Genomic DNA, 19,176 nt, shown 5'->3' on the forward strand with positions numbered 1-19,176 from the left:
CGTCTGTTTGCTGTGAATATTTATTTTTTAGAAAAAAATAGCTTTTTTTCGTAGGTTAGAAGAAAAGACGGAAAGTTAATTATTGAAGCGTATTTTAAACCGAATAAAAATATAGAAATAAAAGAACAGGTAAAACTTTTATTGTATTTACGAACTATTTTTTTCATAGAAGAACTGAATAATAAGGTCCGTATATTTTATTTACACATCTGAAAAGATTTTGAAACTCCTAATCTATACTGTGGAGCTGATCTAATTGAACTTGTAATTTTATAGCCTTAAGGGTTGAGATTCAAGCCCTGGTGTCACCAGTCGTTTGGTTAGAGACTGGGGCCAGTGGCATGACAATGTGAGCTCAGTCAAAGTTTGCGGAAGAACAGTATGACTGGCCTACATTGCACTTTTTTGCCCAAGATCCATGAAACCGAGATCAATACCGTCGGTTTAAACTATGAAGTCATAACGTTTCTTTAATTCTTTAAATTGTTTTTTTTAATTTATTGCATCCAAGTTTGTTTAGTTCATTTAGTCCCAATATAAAGTGGGACTCAAATATAGGGTCTTTATTATATTACCAGCATAAAGATAGTGATCTTAAAAAATTTGGATCTTAAAGGAATCTTAAAATGGTTTATTGCATGCTTTTGGTATCATATCTCTTATTTTATTCCTCGTCATCTGATAATTGATGAACCGAAAATAAATAGATTATTCGATGGAATTCTCCTAAGGTTTTTGGTAACAATTTTCCTAAAAGATGAGAAAATGTACTAATAAGAAACTCTTATAAATCTCTCAGTTACAATTGAGTACCATAAAATGTAGAAACCCGAGTAGCAGGTGATGCAAACAAATGATTTTTCTAAACGAAAAGGGGCCCTTGTGCATGATAAAGATGAGTTTTCAGGTACGAATAAACAGATTTTGCACACTTTAATGAGTTGCACACTAAATTATTGCCTGATGATCTTTTTTCTCAATTTTATTTGCTAGCTGATGAAAATGAGAAACAAGCTTATAATTATTCGGCAAGAATATAAAAGATGAGGTGTGACTTTCCATCCTAAAATAATACTCAGCTCTCTTCCCTCAATCAATTTATAGGTACAATACTGCTTTTACACAAAGAAAAATAATAGAAAAAACGACAACATTCTTGCCTTTAAGTCGAAGTCGAAAAAATCTGAAGTAAAGAGCCACCAGCATATCTTCATAACCCTATCCCTATGCATTGTGGGTGCAACTCTATATGACAGAAAGCAGAGCAGGGGAATTACACAAATAATAATACAAGGACAAATCATCTCCAAGAGACTTGGACAATCGTTCCCATTCTGCTAATTTTTATTTTATTTGTTTGTCATTTCTCTCAGTTTACCGCGTTTTTTTTTGCTTTTTAGATTTTTGATTTTCCGATTTTGGTTTCAGTTGTCCGCGTTTTATCAGTTTTTTTTTTTCAAGCTGTCTCGGCAAAATGCCGATTAAGCAAAACATGGCTGATCAGGTCCGTAACACATGTGTTGTTTCGAACGTTCATTGGTAACTCAAATTAGTCTTTCAAAAAAAAGTACTCGTTTTATGTATTTTCATTTCAATTGTAAATTGGAAGGCAGTTTGGTTCAAGAAGTTGTTTATAAAACAACACTTCTTTAAACGAATAAAGATTCCCCAGAGCCATAGATGGCGCAGAGGGCGATGAATCCACATTTCAGATGCTGGGTCTTTTCTCCAAAGGACAGGTAGCAAGCCTGTCGGCCAACCTAGCAGTAGCTGGAATCGCAACCCATGCCCCGTATTTCCAAGCAGAGCATCAATCAAATGTGCTACCACAAGGCTGAATAAAGTCAATTCGATGTCAAATATAGATAATACTTAGGGATGCTAAATTACGAAATTGTTCTTTCTTGCTAGAACATTGGCTGAGCTGATGACCTGATTTTTTTGAATAATCTACAATTGTAAGTCACCCTCTAATGAGGGTAAATTAACTCACCCCCTAGGTGACAATAGACGATACTCTGTTGTCTCATATTGTCACATTATCATTTTTTGTCCCATAGATGAGACAACAACTGATACAAAATAAAAAAAATATACTAAATAAGAAAATAAACTCACCCTCTGGGTAATGATCTTCAACAGTGAGTACCTTGCCACCAACTCGCAGAGCATGAGCTCGAATGGTGTCAGCATCCAAGGGTTTAATGGTGAAAGGATCAATGACACACACATGGATACCATTACTCGCCAGGGTATCAGCTGCCTTCAGACCTTCGTGCATAGTTATACCCGCTCCAATGAGGACAACCTTGTCACCAGGGTTCTCTCGGACTACCTTGGCTTTACCCACCTGCATATGGAGAAAAAATAACTTTAGAGTACATTCTTTCTTATTATAACAGTTCTTGAAACATGCACTGGCCTTTTAAATATTTCTAATTTTCTCATTATAGATCTTTTCCGATGCATCTGTGTTATAAATTACTAGTATGAGTGTAACTCATACTACTACCCCTACTTGTATGAGGAAAGTAGGTGTCGGCTTTTAGCTTTCTGCAGTTTATTCGGGTTTGTTATCCAAGTTCTACAAGTTATGACAATGCCACCCGATCAATTCTATATAATTAAGCCTCACAAACTAAAAACGTTTATAATGAATTAGATAGGATTTTTTTTAACAATCGCATCGCCTGAAGTAGGGTATAAATATACCCATGCATATATATCATTATGTATCCTTTATCTTTATTTAATCACTCTTGAATTTGATTTTTAAAAAATTAAAAAAGAAAATGTAATAAACAGAGAATAATATACTTTATATAGAATCCATAAGTCTATCTTTAATGAGATCTTCTTGATTTCTAATTTCAATCTGTTCAATTCTAATTTGCGTTCATCTGTAAAGCGATTAACGCTAGCAAACACAAAAAATCAGGAGAAAGTGTTAATTATTGTATAGCGTCATGAGATTGTCACTGTCTTTGGAATTTAAAAACAAGACACTATAACAAACTGATAAGAAATCGAAGAACATAAGGTTTCAATGTGACAACTTAGGAGAGAAAAATGTATACAAAAATCACCAGAACTAGTAAAGTCCCTAGGGAGTTGCAGCCATGTTTACAGACATAAATGCACTAAAATATCGATCATCAGTGTGCGGAAAACCTGCTTTGCCGATCAAACATGATCTTCTAGCGGGTCGGTTTATTTTAAGAAATATTCAAGTTAATAATTAAAAACCATAAAAAATATTTTAAATATTTAATAGACATTTAAGAAGTAATAATAATTTTCATGCAAAATTAAAATATGAACTATACAGCCCATTGAGGTCAAAAATTAAATATAATTAATAAGTGTATTTAACCTCTCGTCACGTGAGGTTATACGATAGGCAACTGAAGCCAACTCTAGTACTTTTAGAGTCAGAGTCAGTTGGTTTCTAATCATTAAAAGAGAGTATACGTTTTTTTCATGCCTGAAGCCTGAAGGCAAGCGAGTATTTCTCATCGCCGAGATGGCATAAAGTCAGAAGGTGAGAAATCATTGGGTTTCATTAAAAGGTGGCGCACTCTATGGATGATAAAAAAAATATCACGCGAATTTATTTAACTCACGGGTGCCCTTCCCCGTATAGCCCTGCGGTAGCTAGGATTGAACCATGGGCCCAGTATCGCCAAACGAAAATCAATTCACTGTGCTATCACAGGTTAGGATTGATGTTACTAGAAGAAGTTCAGGAACAAGGTTAATCGATTCTTTGATATTCATGATGTAAACAAAAAATAAACAGAAAAAGTTTTTTTTTCCAGCCCTTAATGTAGCATTTCCCAGTTGACCATTAAAAGTGCTTAGGCTAGAATGTCCCCATTCCAAATAATCACAAGAGATTTTTAAAAAACTTGACAGGTTCATGTAAATGTAAATGAATAATGCGTCTGCCCAAGAGGGGGGGGGGTATCCTAGATCCAACACTGTTATCTAGCCTGAGTAACGGATATATGCCTATTTAGTGAGTATGCACAAAAACAAGCCCAGAAGTTCAAAAAAAGTTATGAAAATGAATTTTTTTTTTAATATTTATTAACATCTCTATTTGTGAAGCAAACATATGAAAGATTAAAAGAATGTTTCCTAGTAAGAAAAAAAGCAGCTAAGTCAGTTAAACGTTTCTAAGGGCCATAAGTCTTGTTACAGGCTGACTTACTTGGAATAGCTCTTCATTATCATACATAACAACGGTGGCTGGTCTAGATGTCCTAATGAAACAAATACCTCTTGTGTTGGCTGCCAGTTCACAGGCTCGTTCACAGCTTACAGCATCACTGGGATAGAATACAGTGCAACCTGAAAACAGAACATCCAACTCGTATAATTGCATCTGGGAGTTTTTACTTCACAATGCATATAAGATCAATAATACACACATAAATGTTTCAAGCAATAAGAACAAATATGAATCACAAAATTGACATATTGACATGGGTACATCTTTTCTACATAGACTTCTTGAAGAGGAGCCATCACCCGTATACCGGAAAGAGAAAGAAAGAAAGGGATAAGAAGAGAGAGAGAGAGAGAGAGAGAGAGAGAGAGAGAGAGAGAGAGAGAGAGAGAGAGAGAGAGAGAACTTCTATCTCAAAGTCATACAAAAATCTAAAAGTTTTTTTCTTTTCGCTGAGAAATAATACAATTTCATAGAGTAACAAGGATATTCTAAAAAAGGATTTTCCCCATCTCCCATCATTCATACCTGAAAAGGGGTTTTCATTTACCTTTAGTTGATTTCAAATTATGAAGTGAGTGTTGTACTATGTAAACATTTAACAACCTGTCGATTTTAACCTGAAGACAAAAACTACACCTTGAAAGGAAAGCTACACTTTTTCAAGTTGTTGTAGTGCCACAGGTTTATGGATTATTTTCTTGTTAATTTTGGACCCACTTTTCTTCTTTTTAAATTTGGCACCCAATACTGCCAAAAACCGCATAACTAAATATGGAGACGATTTCATTACAGATTAAATTCCCTAATTTTTCTGATTCTCTAAAATGTATATGGTTAAATAAGTTTCCGTTTGACCAAGTAAAAAAATAAAATCTTCTTTTCACTATCCTTGGTGCTTAAAACATTAAAAATGAAAATGGTGAGCGTCAATGACCTTCCAAATTTATTTAAGCACAACTTGCATCTCTTAACCGTACTATGTTTTCATGGCACTTGGTATTAACCAAGTGACATATAGCAGTCGCCAATTCTGTCGGTCTGTCTGTCGGTCCCGGTTTTGCTACTTTAGGCACTTCCAGGTAAGCTAGGACGATGAAATTTGGCAAGCGTATCAGGGACCAGACCAGATTAAATTAGAAATAGTCGTTTTCCCGATTTGACCATCTGGGGGGGGGGGGGGCGGTTAATTCGCAAAAAATAGAAAAAATGAAGCATTTTTAACTTATCAGCGGGTGATTGGATCTTAATGAAATCTAATGTTTGGAATGATATTGTATCTCAGAGCTCTTATTTTAAATCCCGACCGGATCTGATGACATTGGGGGGAGTTGGAGGGGGAAAATCTAAAGTCCCGGTTTTTCTACGTTAGGCACTTCCAGGTAAGCTAGGACGATGAAATTTGGCAAGCGTATCAGGGACCGGACCAGATTAAATTAGAAATAGTCGTTTTCCCAATTTGACCATCTGGGGGGGGGGGGAGTGGGGGCCCGGTTAATTCGCAAAAAATAGAAAAAATGAAGTATTTTTAACTTATCAGCGGTTGATTGGATCTTAATGAAATTTAATGTTTGGAATGATATTGTGTCTCAGAGCTCTTATTTTAAATACCGACCGGATCTGATGACATTGGGGGGAGTTGGAGGGGGAAAACCTAAAGTCCCGGTTTTTCTACGTTAGGCACTTCCAGGTAAGCTAGGACGATGAAATTTGGCAAGCGTATCAGGGACCGGACCAGATTAAATTAGAAATAGTCGTTTTCCCAATTTGACCATCTGGGGGGGGGGGGAGTGGGGGCCCGGTTAATTCGCAAAAAATAGAAAAAATGAAGTATTTTTAACTTATCAGCGGTTGATTGGATCTTAATGAAATTTAATGTTTGGAATGATATTATGTCTCAGAGCTCTTATTTTAAATCCCGACCGGATCTGATGACATTGGGGGGAGTTGGAGGGGGAAAACCTAAAGTCCCGGTTTTTCTACGTTAGGCACTTCCAGGTAAGCTAGGACGATGAAATTTGGCAAGCATATCAGGGACCGGAACAGATTAAATTAGAAATAGTCGTTTTCCCGATTTGACCATCTGGGGGGGGGAGTGGAGGCCGGTTAATTCGGGAAAAATAGAAAAAATGAAGTATTTTTAACTTATGAGCGGGTGATTGGATCTTAATGAAATTTGATGTTTGGAATGATATTGTGTCTCAGAGCTCTTATTTAAATCCCGACTGGGTTTGATGACATTGGGGGGAGTTGGAGGGGGGAAACCTAAAATCTTGGAAAACACTTATAGTGGAGGGATCGGGATGAAACTTGATGGGAAAAATAAGCGCAAGTCCCAGATACATGATTGACATAATCGGAACTGATTTGCTCTCTTTAGGGTAGCTGGGGGGGGGGGGGGAGTAATTCTTAAAAATTAGAAAAATTAGGTATTTTCAACTTACGAACGGGTTATCGGATCTCAATGAAATTTGATGTTTAGAAGGATATCGTGTCTTAGAGCTCTTATTTTAAATCCCGACCGGATCTGGTGATGGGGGCGGGGAGTTGGGAGGGGGGAACCTAAAACTTGGAAAACACTTAGAGTGGAGGGATCGGGATGAAACATGGTGGGAAAAATAAACACAAGTCCTAGATAGATGATTGACATAAACGGAACGGATCCGCTCTCTTTTTGGTAGTTGGGGGGGGGGGGTATTTCTGAAAAATAAAAAAAATGAGGTATTTTCAACTTAAGAACGGGTGATCGGATCTCAATGAAATTTGATATTTAGAAGGATATCGTGGCTCAGAGCTCTTATTTTAAACCCGACCGGATTTGGTGACATTGGGGGGGGGGGGAGTTGGGAGGGAGAAACCCTAAAAATTGGAAAACACTTAGAGTGGAGGGATCGGGATTAAACTTGGTGGAAAAAAAAACACGAGTCCTAGATACATGATTGACATAACCAGAACGGATCCGCTCTCTTTGGGGTAGTTTGGGGGGGGGGGAGGTTAATTCTGAAAACTTAGAAAAAATGAGGTATTATTAACTTACGAACGGGTGATTGGATCTCCATGAAATTTGATTTTTAGAAAGATATCGTGTCTCAAAGCTCTTAATTTAAATCCTGACCGGATCTGGTGACATTGGGGGAAGTTTGGGGTGGGGAAACCTAAAATGATGGGAAACGCTTAGATTAGAGGGATTGGGATGAAACTTGGTTTTAAAAATAAGCAGAAGTCTTGCATACGTGATTTACATAATTGGAACGGATCCGCTCTATTGGGGGGGGGGGGTTAATTCTGAAAAATAAGAAAAATGACGTATTTTTAACTTACGAAGGAGTGATCGGATCTTCATGAAATTTGATATTTAGAAGGATCTTGTGCTTTAAAGTTCTAATTTCAAATTCCGACCAGATCCTGTGACATTCGGGGGAGTTGGAGGGGGGAACCGGAATTCTTGGAAAACATGAAAATTGGAGTATTTATATCTTACGAATAGATGATCGGATCGTAATGAAATTTGATTTTTAGAAGGAATTCATGTCTCAGAGCTCTTATTTCAAATCCCGACCAGATCTTTTGACATTGTGGGGATTTGGAGGGGGAAATCTTGGAAAAACACTTGGAGTGTAGGAATCGGGATGAAGCTTGGTGGATAGAATAAACATATGTCCTTGATACGTGATTGACAGAATCGTACTGGATTCGCTCTCTTTGGGGGAGTTGGGGGGAGGGGTTCAGTGATTTGGCGAGTTCGGTGCTTCTGGACGTGATAGGGCGATGGAAATTGGTTGGCGTATCAGGGAGCTGCACAATTTGACTTGATAAAGTCGTTTTCCCAGATTCGACCATCTGGGGGGCAAAAGGGAGAAGGAAAATTAGAAAAAAATAGGTATTTATAACTTACGAGTGGGTGATCGGTTCTTAATGAATTTTGATATTAAGAAGGACTTTGTGACTCAGAGCTCTTATTTTAAATATTGACCGGCATTAAGCCTCTTATTTTCCTTTTTAAATCAATCTATTGATTCATAGAATTTTGTTAGAGCTCATACCATATGATCTCTTGGCTCTTCTCGCCTCGTCACAAGTGCCATATGAGCTCTTAGCTCTTGTTTTTTTAGTCATAAATATTTAGAATTTTTGCTAAAATTTTTTATCCGTAAATCGAAGTTCAATTATAAACCCAAAAAATTTTCAAATTGATCGAGATTAAGAGAGGTGGGGAGGTTAAATACGATACGTTAATAAGTCTACTAAGGTAGCATAATAAAAGAGTAAAACAAATTTATTCGGTATTCCAATATAATGTATTCGTAAGTATCCAATACAACACAAAATTCCCCTAGGATTTCGGAAATACCCCTGTTTTATCGTTTTTCTTGGTGGAGAGTCAGAATTTACCATAAATGACCAATTTCCATGTCTTTTATTACAAAATAAGTAAAAAATGATTGTGATGAAGAAAAACGACGATATTTTCAGGTATTGAACGAAGGAAGGATATATATGCAGATATTCCTGTCAAAACCTCCGTTCAGCCGTCTTTATTGCACAGAAGTAAATAAAAATATGGATAAGGACAAAATAACAACACTAAATTAAAATACGTCCTCTCGAACCAACGGCTCTCCTTCAAGATTTTTTTCATTCTGTACTGTGTAGCCAGTGTGGTCTCGGAAATTATTTTAAAAAAATCAGGAATAGCTTACCAGGGATAGTTCTAAACATAGCCAAATCTTCAAGCGCCATCTGACTTGGTCCATCTTCACCAATACTCACACCAGCATGTGATCCGACACAGTTGATGTTTGTCTGAGAAATGGCACCCATTCTGATCTAAATAATATTGCTAGTCAGAAACGAGATAGTAAAAAGTGCAGCACGAGTATCAAATCCAGCTCGATTTTTTTTTAAAAAAAGGAAGAAAATTAAAACAGTATATAATATTTTAAGAAAATTTTGTTAAAAGAACAACACGTCTGTTTCTGATATCAGGCAAATTAATTTTAGCAAAGTTCCAAGTGAAGGGTATGCGATACCATAAAGGGAGAAGCCAAATTTGTGCCACTATAAAAAAAAATAAAAAAAATAACATTACGCAGCAACATCATAATTAATTTCACAATACAAAAATTCAGCTGATGTGGGAACATTTATGCTGAGTTTTTATGGAAGAACTGTTATTTACTGTGAGCTTCCTCGTTGCACGTCGCTGCGACCTCAAAATAAAGGAAATCCATGAAAAATTTCCCCTGCTGAAAACTCCCCCTCTGTGAAAAATTCTCCGATGGAGAAAATTCGCACTGGAAACCCCCCTAACAATTCCCTTCATTGGGGAATCGAGTCCATAAATCGAAAACAGGATAATACACTGAATCGTTGAAAACGATAAAAACAACCATTGATTTTTTTTAAACGTAATGCTTCCCACAGTACTTAATCCTAGACTGAACAGAACTGTCCTTTACCCAATTATTAATCTAAAATATCTAATGAGGATTTTTACCAGAAGAAAAACCATGGATGAGTTTGTTGTTTTGATTTTTTTTTTGGGGGGAGGGGGGGTCGTGGTTGTTTGTTGTTTTTTGGGAGGGGGATGTGTTTCAGGGTGATCGTGTCGAGCTAATGGTCCTATAGGATCGGGAGAAAGCTAATTCGAACATAAATAAAAATTTTAGTACCCTCTTTAAATTACCAAAGAAAAATTGGACGGCAACGAGCTTTCCTCCCACGCTCCTTTTTCCAAATATAAATATTATAATATTGCAACACAAACATGAATATTATGTAGACACTTTTCCGCTCGATGAACTAAGGTAAGGTAATAATAATAAGGTAAGAACTAAGGTTCTTACCTTAGTTCTAAGATTCTAAGTTACCTTAGTTTACCTTTTGAGTTACTAGTCATGGAATAAGTAATTCAAATAGTTTATGAGTTTCTATGAGCCCACTTAAGAGTCTTAAACTGACTACCGTGTTTTAGGATTGACACAAGTTCCCTGGACTCGCAGGCGAACGGAGATATCATTCAAAAACGGTTAATATGCATTTTTATTACTATTTACGAGTCGAACAAAAATTTCGAGGGATGGAGGTGGGTCACCTTTGTAAATCCCTCCCCCTGGATACGGCCTTAAAGCCTTATCTTAAAACTTGTAAAATTACGAAAAAGCGAGATAAACCCTTTTGTTTTGGTCGCCACCAAAAGCCTTATAAAACGAATAACATATACAGATATACCAAGCAATCCCCATTATTTCTTTTTATGAGTGGAATGCACTTTCCACCATCTACTAAAACATAGGTAAAATTAACCATAAAGAACAAACTTACATATAAAAAAAACAAGATTTTGTTAAATAACGTTACAGGTAACGCTTTAAGGACATTCTGATTTCATATTTTTTTGCTGCTAGAAAATTGCATATATCCCATCTACAAAAAAAGAAGAAAAAACGTTTAACAAGCATTGAATTTTTTTGTAACCTACAGCAAAGGGTGTGCGTCACTTATAAGAGTGGAAACTAGAGCTAGTGTCGAAAAAATCATAAGCGCCATCTAATGTTTGGAGTTTCTTGGCATTTTTCACATTTCAAGATTGTAATTTTTTAGAAAATGAGATAATACACTCATTACTGAACTAATTTTTTCTTATCATAACATTAAAAATGCAGACACCTATAAAGCTAGATGGCGTCAATAGGTTTTGGTTGTTAACACTAGTGCCAGTTCCTAGTCCTTTAAGTTACCCATACTCAGGTTGGCAAACGTGGTCCAGAAGTATCAGTCACTTTAAAAATGGAATGCGCAAGTAACGCTACTTTGGAAGAGTATTTGCGCACTGTCAATACACATGCGTATTTATGCGGGTATTAGAAACTGCACCAGGAATGCCAAAGTCGAGAAACGGGCTTAGGTTGGGTGAAAAATGGTCGTGACATCACTTTCAACTAATCAGAGGCGTTTTTCATTGGAGCTAAGTTATTGAAAGCGAAAGTGGTATTTTATGCACGTAGTTTAAGTGTCCCTAACAGCCAATAAAAACTCTTTTTCGAGTAAAACCAGAATTTCGCGATGCTTCTGGTTTAAATTCGGCACTTTTAGTAGTTTCTACACCCACCTGACATGCGAATGCCCATTGACTGGTACAAAATCGTGATGCTTGGGAGTTACGCCAATTAGACTCGTGGATTAAGTTTGCCACCCTGATACTCTTTGCTCTATAACAAAATACAGAAACTTATAGGACAACGCTCAACAGAACAATACAGTTATTTTTTCCTGAGTTCTCGCTGGTTTAAAAAACAGCCAATCAGGTATATTATATTCTGGGTATATAAAATGGTATATTATGCTCTTAAGCAATTTCAATCCTCTCACCGTAATTTTCCCACCACTTACAGTCATGTGTTAGTTTGAGATTTTAAGAAAGGCCGTATCTAGGGGGGGGGGGGGAGAATAACAGGCTGAAACCCCACACTGTTATTCAACTAATAATTTTTTTTTTTTAGCAAAAATACATATAAACAAATTTTTGATGCGTTTGTAGTTTTGGCCCTCATCACCCCCGAACCAAAATCCCGGATACAGATCATGGGATATATTGAGTTATTGAGCATTAGAAATTTTGATATTATGAGGAAAACAATCAAAAATATGAAATATCCAACAAGGCATGTGCCTAAAGGCCGTCCTGATTACAAAAAGCTGCTAAATCTTTCAAATTACCTGATCAAAAGCACGGGTGAAAAATGCAGCAAAAGTAGAACAGAATGCAACAGTTCGGTCACGACAAGCTGCACCAATAGCAACTCCAACTAAATTTTGTTCAGCAATGTAGCATTCAATGTAATTATCAGTGGAAACCTGAAAATTAGCAAAAGATACACATTTCTTTTTTCTAATGCTCTTTATTTTAAAAGGCAACTATGTCTAAGTTACCCTCATAGAGCAATTGAATAGGGGAACCTCGATTGGATTGTAATGCAAACAATACAACACTATCTATCACAATGAATTCTTTAGTATTAGGATCAGCTGTCCAGTAGATCCTGTTCCTGTATGAGATGAAAACATTTATTTTAATTTAAGACACAGACAAACAATGTTATTTAATAAAAAGCTTTAATTACGTTACTGGACAATACTATTAAATTTATTCTCCAGACATTTGGTTATTTTCTTATCTACAGTATGGAATTGAAAGTAGACATTCTGACAAAAACTTGATTTAGTGGCATTAAAATCACGAATTAAAAAAGATATGGCTTACAAAAAAAAGAAAAAATAACCATTTTCCAAGTTAGCCTATCAGGGCCGGAATGCAAAGGCTAAACAAATTAAGAATTTAATAGCCTAACTTAGACCTTCGTCACTCCGGTGCCTCCGGAGGCAAACAGGGTGTCGGTGTGTAGCCTCCAAACTTCCCCCATGTGAGCCACTGCGAATATGTCCTCCCACTCTGGAATGAGACTCGTCTGGAAGGCTCTTCTGTCACGTTCATGCGTCCTAAGGAGCGTGTTCTTTGGTCTTACTCGGCGACGGGTGCCTTCCGATTGCCAGTGGAGGAGCATTTTTGGAAGTCTGTGATCTGGCATGCGGAGGATGTGCCCAAGGTATCGCCATCTACGTTGTTGCACAATGGTTGCAATATAAGGCTGGCCTGTGCGGGTACGGATCTCGTCGTTGCTGACACCGTCTCTCCAACTGATTCTAAGGATTCGGCGAAGACAGTTATTCTCGAAGTCCGTAAGGCGTTTCTCCTGTTCCACAGTTAGCTTAAGGCATAGCGTAACTCAGGATCGACAGCACAGTGCTCTGGAACAACCTGAGTTTCAACTTAAGCGAGTATATAATAGATTTCCAGACTGGTAGAAGTCTCTGAAATGATGCGTTGGCCAAGGCTATGTTGGTGCCCAATTCTTTTCCAGAGTCACTAATGGAAGTGACTGTACTCCCTAAGTACTTGAAGTCTGTCACCTGTTCGATATCCTCTCCCACTAGTTGGATTCCCATGGGTAAACTACTGATTGACAAAACTTTTGCCTTTGGGACGTTGATGTGTAGTCCAGATTGTTCAGCTTTCTCTGCGAGTTTGTTCAGGAATTCCTGAAGCTTCTGCTTGCAAGAGGAGAAGTTTATAGGGCACAGCCTTGCCTGACGCCAGGCATCACCTTGGAGCAGCGTGTTGCCGCCCGATGTTTTAACACAGCATTCCGTCTCTCCGTACAAGACAAGTATTAGACAGGTTAGCTTCTCGGGAATGCTGTAAAACCGCGATACTCTCCACAGGGTGTGACGATCTACTGAATCAAACGCCTTTATGAAGTCCAGGAAGAGTACATACAAGCGCTGTCTCCATTCCTTAGATTCCTCCAGCAAAGAGCGTATAGTAAAAATAAGGTCGGCACATGATGGTTTGGCCGAAATCCATGGTGTTCTTCACTTAAGTGAGGATCAAGGACAGCTTGGAGTCTCCCTAATATTATCGTTATGCTTCTCAGGGATCGAGAGAAGATTGATTCCTCTATAGTTGCTGCATTCTTTCGCGTCTCCTTTCTTAAGAGTTTGACTACGGTTCTTGTTCTCTAGTCTTTCGGGAACTTTTCGGTGTGCCAGAGGAGCGAGAAGAAGGATAGCCAGATGGCTAGGGTTCGACACAGGATGAACTTGATCATTTCAGCTGAAACGCGGTCTCTACCAAGTGGCTTCCCATTCTTAAGTTTTTTAGCTGCTGAGAGTCACTCGTCGGATATCGGCTTTTCATCGCTGATGCGAAGACTTATGAGAGGTTGGTCTGGTATATCCGGCGGGACCGCTGGCATTGGGCGATTAAGCAGGGCTTAGAAATAACTCACCCACTGTTCCTTTTGTTCTTCCGCATCTGTCAGGAGTCTTCCATTTTCATCCTTCACCGGGCATTCTTAGATACTTAACTTGCCTACTATTTCTTTGGTAAGGCGATATAAAGTTCGTGTGTCTCCACAGCTTGCTGCTTCTTCGGCTTATCTGGCTTTTTCGTTCATAATTTAACAGCAAATATCTATTGGTCAAGAAGAAAACCAGACAAGTTTATAATTTTGAAAAGTTTAGAATTTGAATGTTGGAAAGTTAGAATTTTGAAAAGCTTAGAATTTTAAAATTTTAAAAGTTATGATTGTGTAGAAACTCTGAAAAGCGCACCGGCATTCTCAATGCGATGATGTGCGACTGCACTTCGACAAATAGAGATGTTCAAAAATTTAAACCGTGTCCATTTTTTGGATGATTGAGTACTCTATGTTTTTACAAGTTCACAATTTAAACTCATTCATTTTATCCCACAAGGTCAGAAAAAGTTATTTGAAACATCTTCAAACTAATTTCAATTTATGAAAGGGGGCATCCTTCAAAACTTATCATTTCTAAGCCTTCCTCTAGGCCTGTGAGAAAAAAGAACAAGCCTGAAGAATTCTTTAGCGGAATTGACTGGATCAGTCAGGTCAGGATTATCGATGGGCGCAGATGAAGAAGTAAACAGCTGAAAATTGCCGGAATCAGCTAAAAACAGCAAAAATTGTTGAAAATTTCCCAGCATGACAATAAGGCCTGCATACAGGGGATTGGGTAATTCTCCGCCAATGATAAGTTAATTCTTTTACGCTATATTCCCCCTAGAGAAATCATTTTCCAGACGCTTCAATGGATTACCAAGAGGGTTACCAAGAGGGTCCTTTTTTCAGATCTCCTGAAGCCTCCTTAAAAAAATCTTTACACACCACCCTAAAAATACCTTTGCAAAAGACCAAAGAAAAATGGTGACAAACGTGCCCTCGTCCCCAACAGTGTCTGCAAGCATGATTCTCCACTGGCATTAATAAGAAACCATTCCTGCGTTCAACAGTGCTTATTGCAATTGGTTGCAATAATTCATTATATAACTGTAATCACTGTACTCTACTAAACAAGGGTTGAACACCAGCATAAGGTTCTTACAAAAAAAAACTTGCAAATCCATTGTTTGCTTTATGTCCATTATTGTTTCTTTACACTAATAGGAAAAATAATTCAAGGATTTTTTATCCGTAAAAGGAGATGTTACAGCTCATTCATCTGCATGTTATATTTAAATTCAGTCAAAATCAGCTCTGAAGCACAATAAAGCAACTAGAAAAATTACAATAGGTTTCAATAAGTGCTCTTTAACATATTTCAACTATGACCATAGGACGAAAAACTAAGAGAGAAAAACGGATTTAACTTTCCGTAAATGGAAAAGCAGTGTGGTCCAAGAAATTATTTACAATTGGCTATTGAACACCAAAAATTACAAAATCAAGTATAATAAATTGGATGCAGATAGAATCTAAATATCTACAACAGCTAACAACTTATTTCAGCATGCATACTCTGTGTGTATGCATACTCATCCTCCACTCTCCCTATACACTTCAATCAGCTTAAAAAAAACTTCATCTTGGGAACATGCTAGTATCCACAATTTTTCCGTGATATACTTCAACTTTGTTCTTTCTGAGTTTGAGGACAGGTTTAAGCACGTAGACCACTTGTCAGTTCTTCTAAAATATCTCACTGAAAACTCCGAGACAGTTCCCCAATTCAGTGATGCAATAATGAGCAACTTTAAAGATCAGTGTACTACCAACAACCTTCAAATCAACAAAGAGAAAACTGAAATCCTTCGCTTTAATCCTCTTAAGAGGGACTTTGTCAGTCCTCCTCCACTGTATCCTATTGTATCTTCGGCTGGAATTCTCGGTGTCATATTTAGCGTTGACTGCTCGTTTAGTACTCATGTGGATCACTGCATCACTGCAGAATCACACTGAATCACTGCAAAGGCAAATGGTGCGATGCATACCCTTATCTTGCTAAGTCATTTCGGTTTTTCTTTGTCCCAACTTAAGACGACTTATCTTACATATATCCGACAATTCTCGAGCATGCTTGTCCTGTATGGGGCCCTCAAGTCAACAACCCATGCTACCTAAGCGACAAACTTGAGTCACTAAAAAAAAGAGCCTTTAAAGTTATTCTTTCAGACGCATATGCAAGTTATGGATCCTCATTATCTGTCCTACAACTACCGTCCCTTCACAAACGTTGTTTGGGTTTGATCTGCAATTTTGGTCATTTTTTTCTTAGCAGTGAAAAAATAGAGAGATTCTACCACCTGTTATGATGCATAAAATAAACACAGTAAGCTTACAAAGTGAGACTGGAATTGCCTACTCCAGGAACAAACCGTTTCGACAATTCGTTTGTTATTTTTTATATGTGTTTAATAAGTTATAGTCTTGTTTTTTTTTTCTTGTTTTCGTTGTAAGAACTAGCGCCCTTTAGTTGGAATTTTTATTCTAAACTATGATTACTCGTATAAATTAAACTATTTTTATATATGTAATTTTGACCCACTAAATATTCACCAACATTAATAAACATAGTTTCCGCACTTCCAAAAAAGCGTCGATACCTTGCATGCGCATATTTTGAACTTCCGGCCTTTAAATCCCTTCCCCAAGAACATTAGCTTCTCGTAAACTGGGAAGCTTATTATGGTGATTGGCCAAATGTTCAATAATGGATGTAGTAGGTATACAGTCTAAACTAGGATCTCGCAAAGTGTTTCAATTTAAATTTTTCAACTTCAATTTAAAGGTGCCCAATACATGGAAGCCGCCTTGACTATACCTATAGGTCAAGAGAAGTTAAGTGAACGCCAAACCACCTTGAGCTTTCTTTAAATTTATGACTCATTTATTAATAAAATCACATTTTTATTTTTTTTAATATAAATAAATATATACATAAGTGATTAAATTATTGAGACCCCCCACAAGCAAATCTGCACAGATTTTCACGTGGCAAGTCTTTTTGATATGATTTTTTGTGTGTGTGTGAATATTTGTCTTGAATGGAAATGAATTTTTGTCTAAAAAATTAAAAATAAAAAAATAAAAAAAAAGTAGTAGGACATACCTTCTTGATCTTTTCGGAATAAGTAGAATTCTTTGTATCACCATCCAAGCCAATGACCCGGGAGTTGTTCTGGGCAAGCTTCATCAAAGCAGTACCGTAAGCAACACGAGTGGCAACTGTCTCCCCTTTTTTGTAAGCTGGCGCTGAAGATAGACGAATGTTTATGATGCTAACGACTGGGGCATCTTCAACCGGAGACTCAGCAATTGGGGCAGGAACATTACTGCCAGCTATACGCTCTTCAATGTTCTGAAAATTGGGACATATTATTTGAACTTGTTAGCAATAAATATGCTAGTTTCTTATAACAACTGGGTTATGTTCAAGTTCAGTATAATTCGTTGAGGCTTGTAGGCAATGAATGTGCTGGTTTCTTATTACAATTCGGTTGTGCATAAATTCGGTTTATAATCATTTCGTTATGTTTAAATTCAGTTATCTTAAACTGAAGTTCCTTGAAATACAGTTTCTTATCCTTTAGATTTTAAATATTATAAATATTACACATTACAAATATAAATAACAAATTTTACAAACCTAGGATAGTAGTTTTAACCCTCGATGAACAGGGAAAAGTTGCTTGAATTAATCAGACATTTTTTCTTTCTTAAAAAACAATTTGGTTATGGTTATATTTGTAAATTGGTTAGATATAGGCCAAGGAAATTGTAAAATGACTTCAAGTGCAAAAAATGTATCTGTTTCTTAAAATAATTTACTCACATTTTGCATATGCATTTGTATATAATGCACATAATTTTTTTTTAAAAACCCAAGTGAACTGAAAAAAAAACTGAACTGATTTGGATTCAATAATTGGCTTATTTTGGTAGGGAGACTAAGTAACAATCAAATAATAAAAACTTAGCAGGAACTTCTATATTGAAGAAAAGACAAAATAGATAGTATTCAGAGATAATTCTGCATTAAATGTTTATATATTTTAAACATTAAGTATTTCCTACAGCCAAACAGCGTAAAAGTTGCGCAACGCCTGATGAAAGTCTATCTACAATCTTGAGTAAAAAGAGCCTATATTTTAGAGGAGGGTAGGAGGGAAAATGTGAGACAATTTTCTGAAATAGCAAGGAGGCATTTAGGATTTCCCAAGTTTCCTTAAATGGAGGGACCAATTGAAAATTCACGTCCCCATATGGAGGTACGTTCACCAGGGATTATTACAGAGTAAACTCTAACCACAAAATTGACCATTTATTTAAATAATGAAATACGAAATGAATCAGTCATTTGAAGACAAAACTTGCATATTCTTTGTTTACATTATTTTCTCGTGTGTGAGTTTACAAGCGTCAATAATCAGATAAGATGAAGAATTTTTACCGAAAAATAAAAAGGACTTATCAGTAAATCCGTAGGTAATTACGATTTTTTTTTTTGAAACTGGCTTACCTTACAAACATCATACCAATTTAAAATGCCCCTGTCCTCTTGGGACAAGCGCACAACCACCACTTATCACAAAAGATCCAAACATAGATTAAAACAGCCTAGTGTTTGAAGAGAAAGCTTCTTAAATTCACTTGTGCCTTATTATTATGTCAGTTTGCAAGTACGACAATGTGGTGATTTTTATTTTGGTAGCTATTCCCTTAAAATTTTCAGGAATTATTCCAGTTTTAATTGGCAAATCAGATTTTTTGTTAATTATTGCACCTCAAATCTACCGCTATATCTACCGCAAACCCTTACCAGCATCAGTTAGAAAGTAGAATTTTCAGAAAAAGAATCGGAGACGCAAAAATCCTTCAAAATTTGTGGACGATGACGATTTTCTAAAAATTCAGACTTCTATGTACCTCAAATTTGCCTCAGAGACTACCTCACCCTCTCCATCCTCAATCCAAATTGCTGTAATGTTCTGATTTATTAGGGATGTTAAATCAAACCCCTAAACCACTTCCTGAATTCGGAATTGTCTTTTCAGGACGGGATACTTTACATTAAAAAATTTATCC

At 36.8% G+C, this 19,176-nt stretch overlaps 1 protein-coding gene across 1 annotated transcript in view; it reads right to left on the minus strand.

Annotated features, from left to right (window-relative positions):
• LOC136035259 (transketolase-like protein 2) overlaps nt 1-19,176 on the minus strand; it is a 39,406-nt gene that overhangs the window by 2,510 nt on the left and 17,720 nt on the right. The window contains exons 6-10 of the mRNA XM_065716929.1: nt 17,201-17,449; nt 11,951-12,088; nt 8,932-9,058; nt 4,214-4,353; nt 2,119-2,350 (exon numbers count right to left, since the gene is read on the minus strand). Coding sequence (XP_065573001.1) covers nt 2,119-2,350; nt 4,214-4,353; nt 8,932-9,058; nt 11,951-12,088; nt 17,201-17,449 — 886 coding nt within the window. The remainder of the gene's footprint in view (nt 1-2,118; nt 2,351-4,213; nt 4,354-8,931; nt 9,059-11,950; nt 12,089-17,200; nt 17,450-19,176) is intronic.

This window comes from Artemia franciscana, chromosome 14 (assembly GCF_032884065.1).
Source record: "Artemia franciscana chromosome 14, ASM3288406v1, whole genome shotgun sequence".
NCBI classification, from domain to species: domain Eukaryota; kingdom Metazoa; phylum Arthropoda; class Branchiopoda; order Anostraca; family Artemiidae; genus Artemia; species Artemia franciscana.